Source organism: Danio rerio, chromosome 19, assembly GCF_049306965.1.
Source record: "Danio rerio strain Tuebingen ecotype United States chromosome 19, GRCz12tu, whole genome shotgun sequence".
NCBI lineage: Eukaryota > Metazoa > Chordata > Actinopteri > Cypriniformes > Danionidae > Danio > Danio rerio.
In genome coordinates, this window is record NC_133194.1 from 30,674,095 (window position 1) to 30,694,076 (window position 19,982).

General features: G+C 34.9%; 1 protein-coding gene across 1 annotated transcript; it reads left to right on the plus strand.

The window, feature by feature from the left end:
- The first annotated feature begins 425 nt into the window (after positions 1-425).
- irx4b (iroquois homeobox 4b) lies at positions 426-6,458 on the plus strand. Its single transcript, NM_001020493.2, has 5 exons — positions 426-904; positions 2,264-2,503; positions 3,526-3,638; positions 3,736-4,055; positions 5,737-6,458. The coding sequence occupies exons 1-5, from the start codon at positions 860-862 to the stop codon at positions 6,336-6,338; spliced, it is 1,320 nt and encodes a 439-aa protein (NP_001018329.2). The 5' UTR covers positions 426-859; the 3' UTR covers positions 6,339-6,458.
- Positions 6,459-19,982: the final 13,524 nt, after the last annotated feature.

Consider the following 19,982-nt stretch of genomic DNA (forward strand, 5'->3'; position numbering starts at 1 on the left):
CTTATTTAAAATGAGTTGAAACAACACAATTCTTAAGGATTTTGGGGGGACAACTTAATTTTTCATGTTCAATCCACTTAAATTAGTTAAAACTATTAAGTATTAATTAAATTAAATTAATCGATTTTGTTGTGACAACATGAAGGAATTGTGTGGAACTTAGCATTTTTACAGTGTAGATTATCATACCATATATCACAAAGCACTGTACTAAGGTGTTTTTCTAAATAGATATAAATCTATGTAATTGTTTTCATGTAGCCCAATAGTTTTATAATTCATAGATTTTTTTTCAGCCAGTAAATGTTATTTAATGTTACAGAAGTGTTTGATAAGTACACAGAAAGGCAATTATGGTAATGGTTAGTGGCGCTCATCAATCATGCTGGATGGCGCTGTCTGTGCGGTGAGTCTGATGTGTGATTGGCTGCTGGCGGCAGGGGAACTGAACACGTCCTCATTAATGTGCGCGAGACCCCGCGGGCTCTTCACGAGGACACCCGCGCATCACCCGGGACTCTCAACTCGTACGGCGCATATATAAACTGTTCCGCTGTCTGAACAATAACTTTCGTTGTTATTCGCGTTTGTTATCTGGACCTTTAAATCTGCTCCCGTGACGTCAGCGCCGCCGGTGTTTAAAACAACGTGCAAACTGAGGCAACGTTTGTTATGAATTTTTTTCCAACTTCAGCTCAAGCACGTTATGTTCGTGTCATGCTGCGGTCTGTGGTGGCTTTAGTGTAAAGAGACGAACAGAAACAGGAAAAGGACGCTTATCTCCAGTTGATGGAAGATATTGGTGATAAACTGATGACCCGCCGCGGGACTGCAGCTTTCTCTGTGCAGGACACTCATCATGTCATTTACACAGTTTGGTTATTCATACCCTGCAGCACCACAGGTAACTTTTTCTTTTTCAATTTTTTTACACTTCACTGTACAGTGCTAGAGTTGGACGTCAAAGATTAATTTTGAATGATTCAGATTAATGGAATGTTAGTAATTGACTTTTTTATATAAATTAGGGGAAATGTTGTAATTTTCTAGAATGATTAAACATGATTCAATAATTCTGAACATTAAAGTGAAATCTAGATTATAGGTGAAATCTAGATTATAAGCTAATGGCTATTTCTGTTGAGTTATTTAAAATGTGTTAAAGGGAGAGTTCACCCAAAATGACAATTCTGTCATCATTTTCTCATTCTTCACGTGATTCAAACCAGTTTGAGCCTCTTTCTTTTGTTGAACACAAAATAAGTTATTTTAAAGAATGTGCAAACTATTGATGTCAATGGTTAATAAACAGAACAAAAATAAATAAATTAATAAATAAATAAATAAATAAATAAATAAATAAAAAGGGTGAGTAAATGATGACAAATGATTTGTGTGAGCTATTCCTTTGATTCAGGAAAAATAAAATATTTTAAATGAATACCTATTGTATGTAATTGTAATATTTTTAATGATGAGAAAGAACAGTTTTATTAAAAACAAAACAAAACATATTTTATATTTATAAATAAACAATGTCTAATATAAGATTGTTGCCATTTCAGGGATATATTTGTTTAAGGCATATATTTTTCCAGAACAACAGTATGACATATTTGAGGATCAAAAATATAATTAATGTTAAGACTGAAGATCTAAAAGTGTTTTTATATGTCATTATTATACAGATTTTCCACTAAACAATTACTAAGGAAACTCTATATTTTAAAATAAATTAAATAGACATTTTGTTTTTTAATATGTTTATTCTGTACTGCTATAGCAAACATGTTATAGACAGTCTAAGAACAAATAATTTTTTTCTTTATTTATGTATTGATTGATATGTTTATATTTTTATTTAAGATAGTAAGCATTTATACAATGTCATACAAAGTTAGCCTCATTATTAAAATCCCCATAAAATCACATTATTCTAAAAGTCAAATATAAAATTTAAATAAAAGTTTTTACAAATATTATTATACAGTATATGTATACAATATTTAATGCACTCTTTAAATAAAGAATCACCTAATTAGAGTCTAAGATAAAACCAATTTGTAAAATGTATTATGATGTATACAAACTCTTAGCTTGTGACTAATTTCTTACAGAGCTTTAACCATAATTGTGGATAGCCCTGGAGACTAATGCTCGTTTAAGTCATTAATAGTTTAAATGCTCAAAAAGCTGTCTCACTGTAAAGTCTTCCATGGTTTTCAAGGACATGCTTTAAACTATTTATCCTTTTCTTTGGCAGCTTTTAATGTCTTCTAATGCTCTGAGCACCTGCTTTGAGTCTAGTGGTTCTCTGCTAGACTCTGGAGTGCCGACTTCTCCTCAAAACTCACTTTACTGCCCCGTGTACGAAAGTAGGCTTGTGGCCTCCAGCCGGCATGAGCTGATCCCTACTGCGGTCTATGGCAACTCCTGTTCAAAAAATCATGTTTACGACTCCTGCAGCACTTACGGTCCAGATTCAGCCGCATGCTATCCTCTGGTAAACATTCCTTTTGTTTGTTTTATTGCTGTTCAATGATTACCTTTTGTACAATGATTATTGTTTATATATATAGTATATATAGTATTATATATAGTATAAAGTATAGTATATATATAGTATATAGTATATATATATATGTGTGTGTGTGTGTGTGTGTGTGTGTGTGTGTGTGTGCGTGGTTGCATATTTATTACTTTTTTATAATATATATACAACACATACAGTTAAATACAAACTTATTAGCACTCCTATTAAATGCTTAATCTTTTTAAAATATTTGCAAAGTGGAGTTTAACAGATCAAGGACATTTACACAGTATTTCCTATAATATTTTTTCTTCTGGAGAAAGTCTTATTTCTTTTAGTTTGGCTGGAATATAAGCAGTTTATATATATATATATATATATATATATATATATATATATATATATATATATATATATATATATATATATATATATATATATATATATATATATATATATATTTTTTTTTTTTTCTTTTTTTTTTATGGTCAGTATTACTTGCCCCATAAGCATTTTTATATATGTTTATATGTTTGCATATTTTTTAAATGTCTTCTGAACAATTTTTTATATTATTAGCCTAACTTGTCTAGTTTACATAATAGCATAGTTAAGCCTTTAAATTGCACTTTAAGCTTAATGCTAGTATCTTGGAAAATAAATAGAAAAATATTATGCACTGTCACTATAGCAATGGCAAAAGAAATTAGTCATTATTAGTTAGTTATTAAAAGTATTATGTTGAAAAATGTTTGTTCAATGTGTTTGTCTTTATTAAACAATATCTGAAAATATTTTAAATTTAATTTTGACTTTAACTGTATATGTATGTGGGTATTTTTATACCTAATAAATATACACAGTACACATAAATTAATGGTTAATCACGTTGAATCATTTGGCAGTAGTTCATGTCACAATTAAAGTAATATATCTATAAAATTTCCACTCAATGATGTACATACCTTGCTTTATTTTATGCTTTATATTAGGGTAAACTCAATGAGAAAGATGGAGTGCAAACTGGACATTCAAGAGTTACCCAAAGCTCTGCATATTATCCCTACGACTACCCAATTGGACAATACTCATATGATCGATATGGGTAAGAACTGCAACCTTTTTTTTTTATTTTTTTTTTACATTTTTGGCTTTAATGATAGTATAAAAAGTTGTATTTGAGCATTTTCCATGTTGTTTAGATATGGATCTGTAGATGTGGGGACAAGAAGAAAGAATGCCACCAGAGAGACCACCAGCACATTGAAAGCATGGTTGCAGGAACATAAAAAGAATCCGTATCCTACAAAGGGTGAGAAGATCATGTTGGCTATCATCACTAAGATGACCCTTACGCAGGTCTCCACCTGGTTTGCCAACGCACGCCGGAGACTCAAGAAGGAGAATAAGATGACGTGGTCACCACGTAACAAGAACTCAGATGAGAAGGAGTGTGACGACGACCAAGAAGATCTGGATGAAGCGCAGGAGGAGCCAATAAAAACTGAACAAGATTTCAATGGTTTGTTCAAAGATTTTTTTATCAGTTTGGTTTAAAATGCAAATATCATTCCTTTAGCCTAGTCAGCATAGAATGGGTGAAAAAATAACTTCCAGGGTTATTTTTATTGAACCTGTGATGTCTTTTATGCCAAATTCATAAATGTAAAAAAATCTATTGTCAGTACAAAAGTGTATACTGTTATAGAAAGACCACTTGAACAATTCTTTTTTTTTTTTTTTTTTTTGGATTTCTAATTAATTATTACATGCTTATTATATCCTTAAAAACATAAATTTTGTTTTATTCTGTGAATTTCTGATGATATTTCCTACAAATTTAAAATGTAAATGTTGTCATTTCGATTTTTTTTCACATGAAGTAGCAAAAAAATTTCAGGTATGTATATATTCATATGTAGACAGCTCAACACAAATGTTTTACATTCAAAAAATTTAAGTAATCAATATTTGAATATCATTTTAACCCAGATTTAAACCAAATGTCATTTTCTAAAAATAAAAAAAGTTTAATTGGCAATATTTTTTCAGGCGATTATACAATAAAGTAGTAAATATATAGTGTATAAAGTAAATATACACATTTTACCCATATGCATCCAAATAGACCTTCAAGTGGTCTTAATGGCAGAATATGCAAGCTTGCAAAATGTTATTTTACGGTGTTAAGTTTAAGCTTAAAGCAAGAGTTAATAGCTTCTGCACCATTTCCCTCTGATATTAGGGATGCATTATGGTTAGGGGTAGGACAGGACTTTGTAGACAGGAATATTGTTCCAAGATCAAGAAATGACGCAGGAATATGTCTGTCTCTGTGAAATTGAGTCGATCACATTGGCTGCAGCATTTAAGCAGAGACCAACTTAAATGGTTACAATGCTTAGTGGTGCCAAAATACAACAACAGCAAAATTTAATTTACTATTAAGAGTCTTCAATTATTTAGAAATGTTATTTTTAGTTTATTTTTTTTAGTTTAGAATATGTATTTATATGTGCATGGGCGTTTTTGCCACTTTCCATTGGATTTTGCTAGTTTTAATGAATTTTTTGCTATTAGTCCTTTTTAATTTATGAGCCTCTGGGTAGTAATAGAGTAAAAAAAATCTTAATAAATGGTCTCTTAAATTAAAACTAAAACTTTCAAAACTGCCTTAAAAACCTGTAGACTGATATTTTCATGAAGGCCTTTAGACAATTTTGTTGGTAAAATAATAATAATAATAAAACATTATGCACTTAAAAGAGCCTCTTTTCCAGTCAATGATGCATTAAACAAATTTTATACAACGTTAAAGATAACGCTGAAAATGCTTGCAATGTCAGTGTGCCAAGCAGATTAATTCAAGTTTAGTGTAGCACCGGATCATGTTTATTTTCTTTTCCATTCATTCATTTTCTCTTGGGCTTAGTCCCTTTATTAATCTGGGGTCGCAACAGCGGAATGAACTGCCAACTTATCCAGCATATGTTTTATGCAGCGGATGCCCTTCCAGCTGCAACCCATCACTGGGAAATAGTTTCTTATTATAAGTAATTCTAAGTACATAAGTTCAAGCATGAGCAAAATAGTTCTGGCTATTCTCCTAACAGCCACAAGGGTTTCTAAACAGTACATATAGAGCATTTAGTGTCATACTTACCATTTTATAACCTGTCTATAAATTTGTTTCATAACTCCAGACAACCATGGAAAGGACGATACAGATCAACTTCACAGCGATCTGGATGATTTCGATCTAGTGGAATCGGATGGCTCTGAGTGCGAATCGAAACCATCTTTTGTTGTGCACGTTCACTCAGAAACCAGCGACCACCCAGAAACCCACTTTAAAGATGCTTTTCATGAATCCGTTACCGAGCTTACAAGAGGTGTCCACAAATTTAGCGAAGACCGTCTGAGAGCACCTGCTGAGGATCACCAAATGGCAAAGTTTTACCTTCAACAAGGCCAAAAGACCATTGAGACCAAGCCGAAAATCTGGTCGCTTGCACAGACCGCTACATCGTTAAACCAAGTCGATTATTCATCATGCATGCATAAACGAACAGCCTGCCCTTCTTCAAACTGTGACTCCGATTCAGAAATGACAAAGAGGAAACAAGAGTCTCCAGTAGCTACTCTGAGGAACTGGGTGGATGGAGTGTTTCACGATCCCCTATTCAGGCACAACAACCTAAACCAAACTTTCAGCAACTCCACAGAGTTATGGACTGATGCCATTTCCTCACAGAATAACTACCATGAACACTCAGGAACACCTATTACTTCCTCTCATGCTTAATAGTGGTGTTTTTTTCATACATTTTGTAGCACCATCACAAAATTAACATGTTAGCCAATCTCATTAGTTTCATCCTGTAAGCTTTTGTCATTTAAGAAATCTTGAGAGTCATGAACTTTATATATATATATATATATATATATATATATATATATATATATATATATATATATATATATATATATATATATATATAACATTTTTCAACACCTCAATGTAGATTTATGGATATTGCCACTTTTACCACTTTGTAAAATAATGTAATCACTGCTGTAAAATACCACCGTACACAATGCTCCCTAATATAAAGTCTCAGTACCTCATCTAACATCCCTCAGAAATAAAAAAGCCATTTTGCGAGGAAGAAAAAAATCGCTGTCCGTGGTGCTGAAATGCTTCCAAGAGCACATTGGCCACTGGAGTGGTTTTTATGCGGTTGCATTTGTTTGACTGACATTGTTCCCAGTGGAATCACACAACATGGCTTTACATACATCAATAATTTGAACCCTTCCACACAATGTGCTTCAGACTGAGAGTTAAGTTAGAATCATTCGGTCGTGACAAATATAAATACCCAGGGGCTCATACTGCTAAACTGGTAACTCAGTGGTACTTCTAAGAATTGTATTCAGAGAAACAATGGTTTTCTTTAAGTGACTGATATGGCAAGCCAGTTTTACGTTTATTCCTTAAAACTCCTTATATTAATGTTTATATTGGTTAATAACAATTGGAACAAACAATTAATAACCAGGCATGAATGTCTAATCAGTGAGGATTAAAACTATACTGGAATACACTTGTAAGTAAGCTAAAACTGTACAAGGCACTTCTCAAATTGGAATACTCACAAGTAGGAAACAAATTATTTGTACATTTTTTAATACAATTATTTATACATGTATTGGCATACAGTTCTAATGTGCAATTGAATAGTCACTTGAAACAATTTAAGAAATTTAGTATAAAATGCAATAAGTAAAAGCTATAAATAAAGTGCTGTTAGTTTTGGAATAACGATGAGTAAAGTCCTGTCATGGATGCATTGCTGGGTAGCATACAAAACAAAATGGTAATGTTCCCTCACAGATTATCTGCTTGTTAGGTGTGACATCACGCGAAGCAGCTTCCGGGTCCAAGCGCTCTATCAAACTCTATGGGGTGACTCGACAATTGTTATTATTATGTTTACAAAGCGATGTAATACTTTTGAAAATCACGTTCGCTATATATATATATATATATATATATATATATATATATATATATATATATATATATATATATATATATATATATATATATATATATATATATATATATATATATATATATACTGCTTACAGTATGTCAGAATAATTAGCCCCCTCTGAATTATAAACCCCTGTTTATTTTTTTCCCCAATTTCTATTTAACAGAGAGATTTTTTTTCAACACATTTGTAAACATAATAGTTTACAACTTATAGACTTATTTTATCTTTGCCATGATGACAGTACATAATATTTTACAATATATTATAATATCATATTTTTCAAGACACTTCTGTACAGCTTAAAGTGACATTTAAAGGCTTAAATAGGTTAATTAGTATAACTAAGCAGGTTAGGGTAATTAGGCAAGTTAATGTATAACAAGGGTTTGTTCTGTAGACTACCGGAACAAAATAGCTTAAAGGGACTAATAATTTTGACCTTAAAATGATGTTTAAAAAATTAAAAACTGCTTTTGTTCTAGCCGAACTAAAACAAATAAGACTATCTCCAGAAGAAAACAATATTATTAGACATGCTGTGAAAATTTCCTTGCTCTGTTAAACAACATTTGGTAAATAATTAAAAAAGAAAAAAAATATTCAAAGGGGGGCTAAAAATTCAGACTTCAACTGTATGTGTATATATATATATATATATATATATATATATATATATATATATATATATATATATATATATATATATATATATATTCATGCCTAATATTCGATGACCAGAAAGTGATGATTTTTTTTATAAATTGTTAAGAGGAATGTTCAGAGACTGTTGTGTACACCATGATTTTCTGTAAAATTCACTTTAATGTGTGATATGACTAAAAAGTGGTCATAAACGAATATTTCTCAATTCACATGAGTTGCAGCTTGGACCCAGAAACAGTATTCCATACGTAACCGATATGTCTTGACTTAACAAGCGGATACAACGCTATCTAACGGCAATTCAGAACTTTTTGATTTAGTGTCTGATTTGTAGGAATTCTCATTTGTGTTTCATTTAGTACAATTTGCTTATTTCCCAATGACGGTTGGGTTTAGGGGTGGACTTGGTTGCCACATCTCCATTTTAAAATCGTACATTTTTGTATGACTGACCTCATACGAATTCATATGAACTAGCCACTGAACTGACAACTTTTGTCATAGCTCAGCTATAATATACACATGATGTTTAAGGTGAAATGAAACTGACTAACAAAAGGTTGGGAATCCCTGTATCACTTTTACGATTGGATACCTGAAGACGGGGTTGGTTCCAAATGCAGTGTTTATTGAGAGAATGGTCTGACAGACAGGGGTTAAAAGCCAGCAATTTATAATAACAGAGACATTCCAACAGCATAATCTGTATTAAAAAGGTCAAGGCAGGTGACAAATAATCAAAACATGATAAAAGATGCAAGGATTAAAACACAAGAAAGGCAAAAACAAGGCTTTGAATTGTAGCAACACTAACAAGACTCAGCAATGGATGTGTGAATGAAAGGTGCATTTATAGTCTAAGTAATTAATGATAATGTCCTTCAGCTGTGTGTGTAATCACAATGAACCTGAAACTGGTGTGCGAACGCAGGGTATAATGGTATATGTAGTTCAGATGAGTGTTGCATTGAGTGATCTGCAGCAGTCCGCGAGGGCAACATAGCTGTTAATCACAACACAATCACAAATCACAAACATATAATATAACTTTTTTTTACATTAAAAACTTTTTTGTCCAGAACTAAAAAAAAATATATGTAAATTTAGTAAACGTCAAATGAGTATTTTACAACTAGATTGTGCTACATATAGAGGTGCTTTTCTTCTCAAATTCTGAAGCATGAATTAAAAATTATTTGATTATATTAGAACAGAAAAAGAAAAATAGTGAGGAGAATCAGAATCAATTCATTTGTACCAATTTACTGTCATTGCATAAATTGTGTGCAGGTCATAAAAAGGAACTATAATCTGACATTTTGAAATGGAATCAATAACTTCACTATAAAAATGTTATTTAAATGTTTAAATCACTTTAATCTATTAAAATGTTAATAAACATAACTTTTTTTGAACTTCAAGGTTAAAAGTTGCTGGAGGAATAAAATAGAAAAATATTGAACACAAAAAAATAAAAACTTAATCACAAAATTTGGAAAATGCTGATTTACGATGTGCAAGTACCTATTTTGTAATCTCATTACATAATCCACATTACATCACATGCAATCAGTTACTGCAAATGGCATGCAATAAATTACACCGAAAGAACCTTTTAATTGAAATTAAATCAATGTAGTTACCTTAGATTGCCAGTACTTTCTTATGAGAGTGCTTTCTAATAAAACAAAGTTCAATCAAAAAGTCGGTATTAACTCAAATTTGCTAAGTATTAAAACAATCAGCAACAGAAAAGGAAAAACGTATACTAGTTTAAATGGCTTGCCATAATGTCAGCTATGAGTTGGTCCCATTTGGAGCCACCTGAGACCTGAGCAAACTCTAGTCTGTCAAACTAGATGCTTACTCTTTTTAAAACACCAACTAGGAAGAAAGTCAAATGGTGTTTGACAGTCAACTTCTAACCCCTGGTGAGAGAAGTGAGGATGTAAGAACTTAACAAACCTTGAATAAAGCAGAAAGACTGGTCTTTCACTCTTTGTCTTTGATCCCTTATAGCCCCCATATGCTAGATAATTGGCAAAAAGCATGAGTGTGTCAAATAAAACAATTTAAATAAACCAAATCAACCAATATATGTGTGGAACAGATCATTTATTAGAATATATCAATTATGTACATAAATGTTTGGATTTGCTTTAAAGCATGCAGTTCAGTTAATCTATAGGCTATCTTTTGTAGAAATATATGTTAAGAAGTGTAAACAAAATGGCATAAAAGTTAAGTTGATCAGTAATCGTGTGTTAATTGCACGCTTCAAGCTTGCCCTCGATTTATTTGTTCTTTTTTTTCAGTTGAAAGCTTGGGATGATGATAATAAAGTATTCATTAGAACAGAGGAGAAACCTGCCACAACCTTGTATGGGATTAACGATTTTAGGCTGAATTATTCAGGATGAATTCATCCGAGAATTCCTTTCTTTTTCGGCTTTATAAATAACTTACATATAAGGTAATAAATAATGACATCCAGGCATTCAGTAAAGAAACTCACGGCAGTGCACGCTGAAGAAATAAGAGATCCCATTTCCTATTTACAGTTTAAACTCAGTTAGTCTGTTGGAGAGAATTTTAGTACAGACTATAATATTCAGCCAATTCATACCCTAGGAGTACTTTACATAAATGTCAACAATTTATTATTTTTATTTTGGAAATCAGGGACATCATGGTGGCACCATGAGTAGCACATTCACCTCACAGCAAGAGGTTTGCTGGTTTTTCGAGGTCAGTTGGGATTTCTGTGTGGAGTTTGCATGTTCTCCCTGTGTTCATGTAAGTTCCTCTGGGTGCTCCGGTTTGCTACACAAGTCCAAAGACATGGTACAGGTGAATTGGGTAAGCTAAAATTGTTAGTATTGTATGAGAGTGAATGGGTGTGTATGGATGTTTCCCAGTAATGGGTTGCAGCTGGAAAGGCAAAACGTACTGGATAAGTTGGCAGTTCATTCTGCTGTGGTGACCCCGGATTAATCAAGCTGAAAATAAAATAAATGAATGAATGTATTTGAAGAAACAATGGTGACGTTTTTTTAGAGTTTGTGTTGAAAACATTTTGTTGTCTTGGAACTATAAGGTTCTATCTGCATTCTAAATGATTTTGAAATTTTGAGCTTCAAAGTTTTTGCAGTCCATATAGCAAACAATATGTGTGTGACAGTCCTCTTTCATACATCAACATTCATACTAAATGTACTCTAAATGAAAATTATCAACATTCTGCTAAATTTTCTAACTGAGGTTAAAAAAATAAACAGGGTAAATGCAGATAAAACCTTCTAATTCTAAAAAGTCATTTTCAACTTGGAATTATAAGGTTCTATCTGGCAGATCATTATTTGAAGCATTACTTTTCAAGAAAAACCATCAGTCTGCTTATTAATTTAATTAAAATAATAACATTTGTGTTGTAACAATATGATGTTTGAGAAAGTTACATTTTTGCTTTCTATAACATTAATTTATAGTAATGTTGTAGGGTGATTTTTTTTTCTTGTTCAAATTAAACATACAGGACTGCTAAATAAGTTGTCCAGTGCATATTTTTTTGTTGTAAATATGGTCATATTTATTGTTGTAATTTAAACCCCATTAACTAAATTAATTACTTGCTTTCAAGGCTTAATATCAAATTTAAAGACTTTAAAAGTAAACAGATAATGAGCAAGTAAATTGTTTAACAAAGTTTAAAAAACGCTAAAAGATGTTTCACTGACTTTATATAGACAAATAAAAAAAATCACATTTAATGTTAATAATACATTTTTTAACACGGAGCAGCCCAGTGGAATGACAAAGAAAGCTGATCCTGATTGGTCCTTGTGCGTGCATTTGGTTCGACTTAGTAGATAAAACAGTTTTTGTTTTTTAAATAAAAAGTCTTAAAAATGTAAACAACTTAACCTCAGTAAAGCAGGCTAGGAGGAAAAACGCTATTTACTTCTGTTTTGTTGTTAAACTTAATAAAAATCGACATTATTGATGCTGTAAAAAGTCCTTTATGAAATTGAAAAAAGTCACATCAAACAACACCTCCATGCATATAACCCATTCATAAAACAACACAATCTACATCAGCTTTGCGTGACTAAACTGGATTTAAAACATAACATTATGTCACACAACCAGCGATCGCTTTCCAGAGATCGCTGGTTCTCACACGAACTCTCAGGACTTCCGCATTCCCCAGGACTACACATTCATACATGCACTGCTCCCAGACACACACGCCTGCTCAGTCATCTATCCTGATTGCATCACCAGCTGGACCTTGTTCACAGACTGATTCCATTCCATTCATAAGCCACTCATTCACGCTTCCAGTTTGCCGAGTCTTGCTTTCCCAGTGTGACATTACGAAGCGTTTCTCCATGTCTTGTTTCTCCGTGTTTAGATCCTAGCCTTGCATTCCTAGTTATCCTGTTTAGCCGCCTGCCTTTCGACCTTCTGCCTGTTTATATCGACTACGATTCTGGACTGTCTTTACATACCCGTTTGCACCTGATTTGACCATTGCTTGCCTGAGATTGAATAAACCTGCACATTGGATCTTACCTCCTGTTGTCCTCTGTCACTCCACCCAGTCGGTAACCCATTACCTGTTTATAAGAAATCCTTCCTCCAGAGTGCAAAAGTAACTGCAATATTGATTCAGGATTTTAAAAAGTTGTGACTTACTGTAGCATTTGTCATTTGTCTCGAGTGCACATAAGCACATGGTAGATCTGCGTAAACAGAGGAGCGCAGTTGTACAAATCTACATTTGTTGACAGACATTTTAGCATACTTATTAGAATTATGGGAATTGTTGACCTGACAGTTTTTATTGGAAAATTTTTAGTCTTATGCCTTACCCAGAATATAAGGCCGTACTCACACTATGCTATCCGAATCGTGCCCAGGCCCGTTTCCCGGATCGTTTGAGAAGTGTGAGTGCTCTAAAAGTTAGTGAAAACCTCCTAATTCCTGCAGCACGAGGACTTTATGATTGCTTATGAGCGTCAAAAGTGGCTGATCTGTTTGGCGAAGTATCGTGTTCCTGCATATCAAACGACTTAAACAATATAAATAGAGAAATCTCCACTGTGCTGAGTGAGAGCGCTTACTGAACAGCGCATCATCAATGACATAAATGTGCTCATGCCCAAATGTAATGTGAGTGCAGGTCGTCGGGGGAGACGGGAGAGGGGACAAGCGCACTTTGGCCCGATGCAAGGCAACTGTACATAGTGTGAGTACACCCTAAAAATACATATAAAGACAATTAAATCATTTACTTTAATTGCTATTGGAATGTAAAGAGATTTTCAACCAGCACAACAAAATATGTTTCTGCACCTTTAATAAGAATATATGAATAACTCAGTTTTGACAAAAATATCAGATAGAACCTTATAATTTTAAGGCAATGATTTAGCATCTATAAACATCATGGCATTGCCAGAAAATAAAAAATAAAAACCCGACTAATTTGTTAGTGATTTGTCTGCAACGGCAAACAATATAACAACAAAATACACTGAAAAAGCAACAATAGATACACTTAAATTACTTGAACTTGTTACACCTAAAATAATGAAGTTTTGTCAACTTAATACTGAAAACTTTAATATATTTAGTTGAAAAAAATTTTTTTCACACTTTACATGTTTGTTTTTTACTTTTTATAATATAGACAACATGTGACAAGAGCTATACTTGCACATTAAAAGTGAACAAAAACAGCTTATCCTTTATTTCTGGTGAAACTCAGACCTGAATGTATAGGCACACTCATAAAGACTCTCTTGAAGCAGTGGTTGGAGTCTGCTTTGAGAAACATGACACAGTCTCATGAGTAAAGGTCATGACTCTAGTACACGCGGCAGAAGGGAATTAGTGCAGACAATTAGGTGAAGTTAGCGGTCATATCACAGAGCACTACACTTTCTTTGTGACAGACTGAAAGAGTAGAATAATTATAAGGAGAACCAGAACCAGCCAGTATGTTGGTGTGGTGGGTGGCTGGAATATTTTGAATACTAAGAACGTCAGCTCTGGAGATAGCTTTATTAACATTAACGGACAATAAGGTTAAGTTTATTAGGGGCACATATTTCTGATGGACTGACAATCAATTTAATTGAACTATTAAAGATAAATTGATTATTAAAATGCCGTATTTTGGAACATGAAAGTATACCGTTATTGTACCTGTGAATGTGAGAGACCTCTGATTATCCACCATATAGATAAATAACAAGAATAACAAATTACAGTCTGAAAACGAATTTTACGACAATATGTTAAAATGATAGGCAGCGGCACGGTGGCTCATTGGTAAGCACTGTCGCCTCACAGCAAGAAGGTCGCTGGTTCATATCCCGTCTGGGTCAGTTGGCATTTCTGTGTGGAGTTTGCATGCTCTCCCCGTGTTCGCGTGAGTTTCCTTCGGGTGCTCTGATTTCCCCCATAGTGCCAAGGACATGCACTTGGTGAATTAAATTAAATTGGCCATAGTGTATGTGTGTAAATGAGTGTGTATGGGTGTTCCCCAGCACTAGGTTGCAGCTGGAAGGGTATCCGCTGTGTAAAACATATGTTGGATAAGTTGGTAGTTCATTCTGCTGTGGTGACCACTAATAAATAAAAGGACTATGCCGAAGGAAATGAAATGTTAAACAACGTATCCAGGGTGATGTGAATGAGGTTATAAAGTACACTGCTCCCTTAAAGATTTACCCGACATGTCCTTGGAAGTTTGTTCTCCATATCAAACCTGTGAAGTCTGAACTTACAAGGAGAGGATGCAGGACTGAACTGTGTGTAGGCCACTTAATATTGAAGAAAAAGCCTTAATCAGATAGGCGAATGTCTGCAGCCATACCTTTCAGATGTCTCCGTTTTCATCCATCCACACTGAGACGGAGCAGCAGTGTTTTAAAACCAAAACGGCCTCTTCAGGGTTTTCAAAACGCTCCGTTTTCAGTGCTCGAAAACTCTGGCGTAGTATGGACGGATGGCGTAACCCTAGCAAAACTTATGCGTTTTAAAACTAAAACAAACTAAACGGAGCCTCAACCTCCACCTCAGCTGCGTTTGATAAACAGCACAGTGACAGACATGAAGGAGATCTCACGCAGGGGCCCTGCATGGTAACCCCCTCATGGTAACTCACCTAAGCCTTTACACCGCTTTCAAATAAATCCCGCACATTAGCGCGATCATAAGCACTACCCTCCCCCGGTCTTCACTTCACGTGATTAGACCCCCGCCCACCGCTTAGTGCACGTCCTGTCTTGTTGATATGATTATACATGTTACGAAGACATGATAATATGCTGCTGTCAATCAGTTTGGTGGGCGAGTAAACCGCACTCCTATGTCACATTGCGGTGGACCTCAAAATGGGAGGAATTTGAATCCTATTTTAACGTCAGGAAATTTTTTATTAGAGACTTGTTGTCTTTCTATCATCCCAAAATGATTGTGGACACACTATACATGCTCACAGTTCTGTCCAAACAGCTTCCAAAAGTTGATTTTCATCATAGGTGCCCTTTAAGTTCTGTAACTGCAATCATGGAGTCTTCAAGAATGTAACTCCATCACATTAAAATGTAATATGATATGATCGCAAGTATATAACATTTAAAATATTACAAAATTCATATTACAAGTAATAAAAGAATTACTACCCAATACAGGTTATAGCTACAGTTAAAATCCATAAATTGAATGTAAAAGATGAGTTCTCCCACTGCATGTGGAAAGAAATGATCACAAGAAAACATCATGATACACTGCAGTAGTGCAATTTAAAGGGACAGTTCACCCAAAAAACAAAATTCTGTCATCATTTACTCTCCTTTCACTTGTTCCAAACATGTTTGACTTCCTTTTACCTGTTAAACACAAAAGAGGATCAGCTGGAAACCTGTAACCATTGAAATCAACACTATTTTTCCCTACTGTTGTAAGTCAATTACAGGTTATCAGCTTTCGTTAAATTATTTTCTTTAGCATTCAATAGAAGAACATACCTCAGTATTGGAACCACTTGAGGTAGAGTACATTTTTGGATGAACTTTCCCTTTAAACTGTAAAAGATGCCTTTTTTTTGCAAGCCCACAACATCCTTCTTTATCTCCGCTGACTCCGTTTGAGCTTCATGAATAATAGAGGCAACTTTTCTATGCAGCACAATTTACATGCTCAGTTTCACCCCAAGATTTCGCTCCGAGCAATGTTCAAACCAGCCAACCACCTGCAATTTAGACGCTTCCTGATAAAGAAAAAAAGTGGCGGCCCTTAACAATGAAGCCCTCTCCTTACCTATCACACATATTGGACAGGACACAGCGCAGATGAGGGTTAATTGGCATCACGCTGTCTCCTGCCTTCTGTCACCAGCCCCAATTATACCAGCATGGCTGCCTTTCTCTCAACCTGAGGGGCCTCCAGCCGGAAAACTCAGTTCCACTGCATGCACCACTAGAGACCGGGCTTCCTCCACACTGCCACAAGGCCAATTTGGCATGGCCGTGTCGGCAGAGAATACTCTTGATGAAATATATATATGATCTTCCTCAAACATGTATTGTTCCGCACTAGTGTTTCTTATCAGACTAAATCCCCCTTGACATTCTCCAAACTTAGCAGGAACGAGACAGAGAAAGCGCTTAAAGATGCAGGTCGCTCTGTTCTCTTCACCCTTCGCTCTTTTTCATGTCGACCCTGGCTAGACGTGCTTTAGAAATATTGTTGAGAGAAAAAAAATTGAAGTCCTGTAGAGTATTTCGGAGAGCGAGCCTGAAGCTGACCAGTCTTCTTTTAGGGATGGATGATGATGGTGTTTGATTATACATGAGACCTGTCAGATCATTTAGGGCACATGTGTAATATATTCACATTACATATTGCACATGTGCACTCAAATACGAACACGCTGAGACAAAGTGCAAAGGAAGTATATAAAGGTAGAGCATATATAGCTTTACAGTCAAGTTTGTTTTATGCATTTTTATTCCTTGTCTCTACTCTCACAGGAAAAAAAAACATGAGCTTTGGAAATAATACACTTAAAGTCTTGTAAAACGAGTGAAATGTGTGTAGTTTTGGAAAATTTTCATTTCATTTTTATTTAAGTTATTAAAGGGCACCTATTTTACCACTTTTTCAAGATTTAAGATAAGCTCAAAACACGCATCAAATTATTTATTATACCTTTTAGAATATTATAATTTTCTGCTCTGAATATGATGCAGCTGTTTTTGATGCCTGTGCCTTTAATGCTTGCTCTCCCCGCCCACCATTCTGTCAGAGTGTGCCTCAATCTCCGACTGTGCACTTCAGATAAGCAGCACAGTGACAGACATGAAGGAAGCAGATCTCACGTAATGTTTGTGTGAAATACTCAGGCCCGTGCAGAGACTGTCCATGGGGCATGCACAGGATTGCGCGAACTGAACAGGGGGTTGGGGGGGTCTCGCTGGGGCACTTCAGATCATTTTGCAAGGGCACATTCTATCAAAGACTAAAAAGGGCATGTGCACTGCACAGGTTGATCCCTATATGTGCACGTGCCTGAAAATACTACAATAAGAACTTTAACTTACCAATGAAAATTTGATGTATTTGTTGTGGAGGTAATTTAAGCCTTTCAATGAGTCACACACAATGGCATTACAGAGTTCACGCAGACACACATTGCACTCGTTTAACTTTTACACTGTTTTTGCACAGCAAATGTGACAGGATACAGGTTATTATCCACTGCTGTATGGATATCTGTTATGGTAATGTATAAAATAAACCTGATTTAACGTCCACAATCTGGGATTGAAGCATCTTCTTTTATAATTGTGTTGATATGCGGCTGTGGTGATGAAGTGAAGATGGTAAAATTGCTGTAATTCATTTCAAACATGCACTGTTTAAAAGCGATTGATGATTGCAGAACGCTGAACAGATCTTATAACTCCAGTTGCTCTGCGCACGTCCTGTCTTGTTGACATGATTATACGTGTTACTACAGAGACATGTTAATTCGCGGCTCTTAATCAATTGGGTGGGTAGGGAAACCGCACTCCTACGTCACATTGCAGTGGGCCCTCAAAATGGAAGAGATTTGGATCCTATTTTAAAGTCAGGAAATAAAAAAGTGACTTAGTGTCCTTTGTGTTTTCGTGTGGGTTTACTTCGGGTGCTCTGGTTTGCCCCACAGTCCAAAGACATGTGGTACGGGTGAATTGAACAGGCTAAATTGGCCGTGTATGAGAGTGTGTGCAGGAGTGAGTGGGTGTCTCTCAGTATTGGATTGCGGTTGGAAAGGCATCTGTTGCGTAAAACGTGCTAGATAAGTTGCCGGTTCATTCTGTGGCGACCCCTAATTGATGGAGCAACTAAGCCGAAAAGAAAATGAATGATTGAGACTTAGTGTCTTCATATCACCCTAATATGACTGTGGGCACACTAAGTCTACACACAGTTCTGTCTAAACAGCCTACAAAAGATGATTTTCATCAGAGGTGCCCTTTAAGGTTTATAGATTTAAACTTCACATCTGTTAAACACATGGAAACTCATGTCATCACAAGTGCACGAGTAGATTTCACACAATGTACTTGCCAAATTTCAAAATGTGCTTCACATAACCCTTTACCTGCTTCATTTAAACACGTGACTGCAAATGTAAAGCTCATGTTGTTTTTCTTACAAGCATAAAAAACTGCCTACTGTAGAAAAGAAATTTGCAAGTGTGTGTGTGTGTGTGTGTGTGTGTGTGTATGTTCTATAATATTCTGAATGCGTTTAGTATTATGCATAAGGAAAGTATTCACTTACTAAGTATCACTTTACTTTTTCTACATGTTTATATGTTACAGCCTTATTCCAAAATTGATTAAAATAATTTATTTCTACACACAATACCCCATAATGACAATGTGAACAAATATTTTTGGAAATTGTTGCAAATTTAGTAAAAATAAAAATCTAAAAAATCACATGTACATCAGTATTCACAGCCTTTGCTCAATACTTTGTTGATGCACACTTGGCAGCAATTACAGCCTCAAGTGATTTTAAATATGATGCCACAAGCTTGGCACACCTGTCTTTTGGGAATTTTTGCCCATTCAAGCTCTATCAGGTTGGATGTGAACTGACAGTGTACAGCCATTTTCAGATCTCTCCTGAGATGTTCAATAGGATTTAAGTCTGGGCTCTGTCAGGGCCACTCAATAGCCCCTTTCACACATACAGACCTTGCTGGCAATTTTCCGGAAAGGTTGTATGTGTGAACAGGTCCTTTTTGAAAATACCGGTAAATTAGTTCTGGCTATTTTCCGGAAAGAGAAGTTGTAACATTACCGGCAATTTGCTGGAATGCTGCGCTGTGTGAATGCAGAAGGAAGATTCCCTTAAAAAGCGCGTGCACGTCTAGAACGTGCTGACGTGAGACGTCTGCTTTAGCCAATCACAACAGTCAGACGCATTTACGTCCGCGCGGTTTGTGAGAATAAAAGCCTTTGAATATTTTTCCAGACACATTTAGCTGCTAGAAGTTAGTCAGATCACGTTTATATGTTCTTCTTAATGCCAACTGTGTAAATAATCATCGATGAGATGCTTATGAGCCTATGAGCGCCTGCACACGCATGAACATCTCGACATGCGAAAGTGATCCTGTGAAAGTTGTTCACAATATTGATCATCCACAG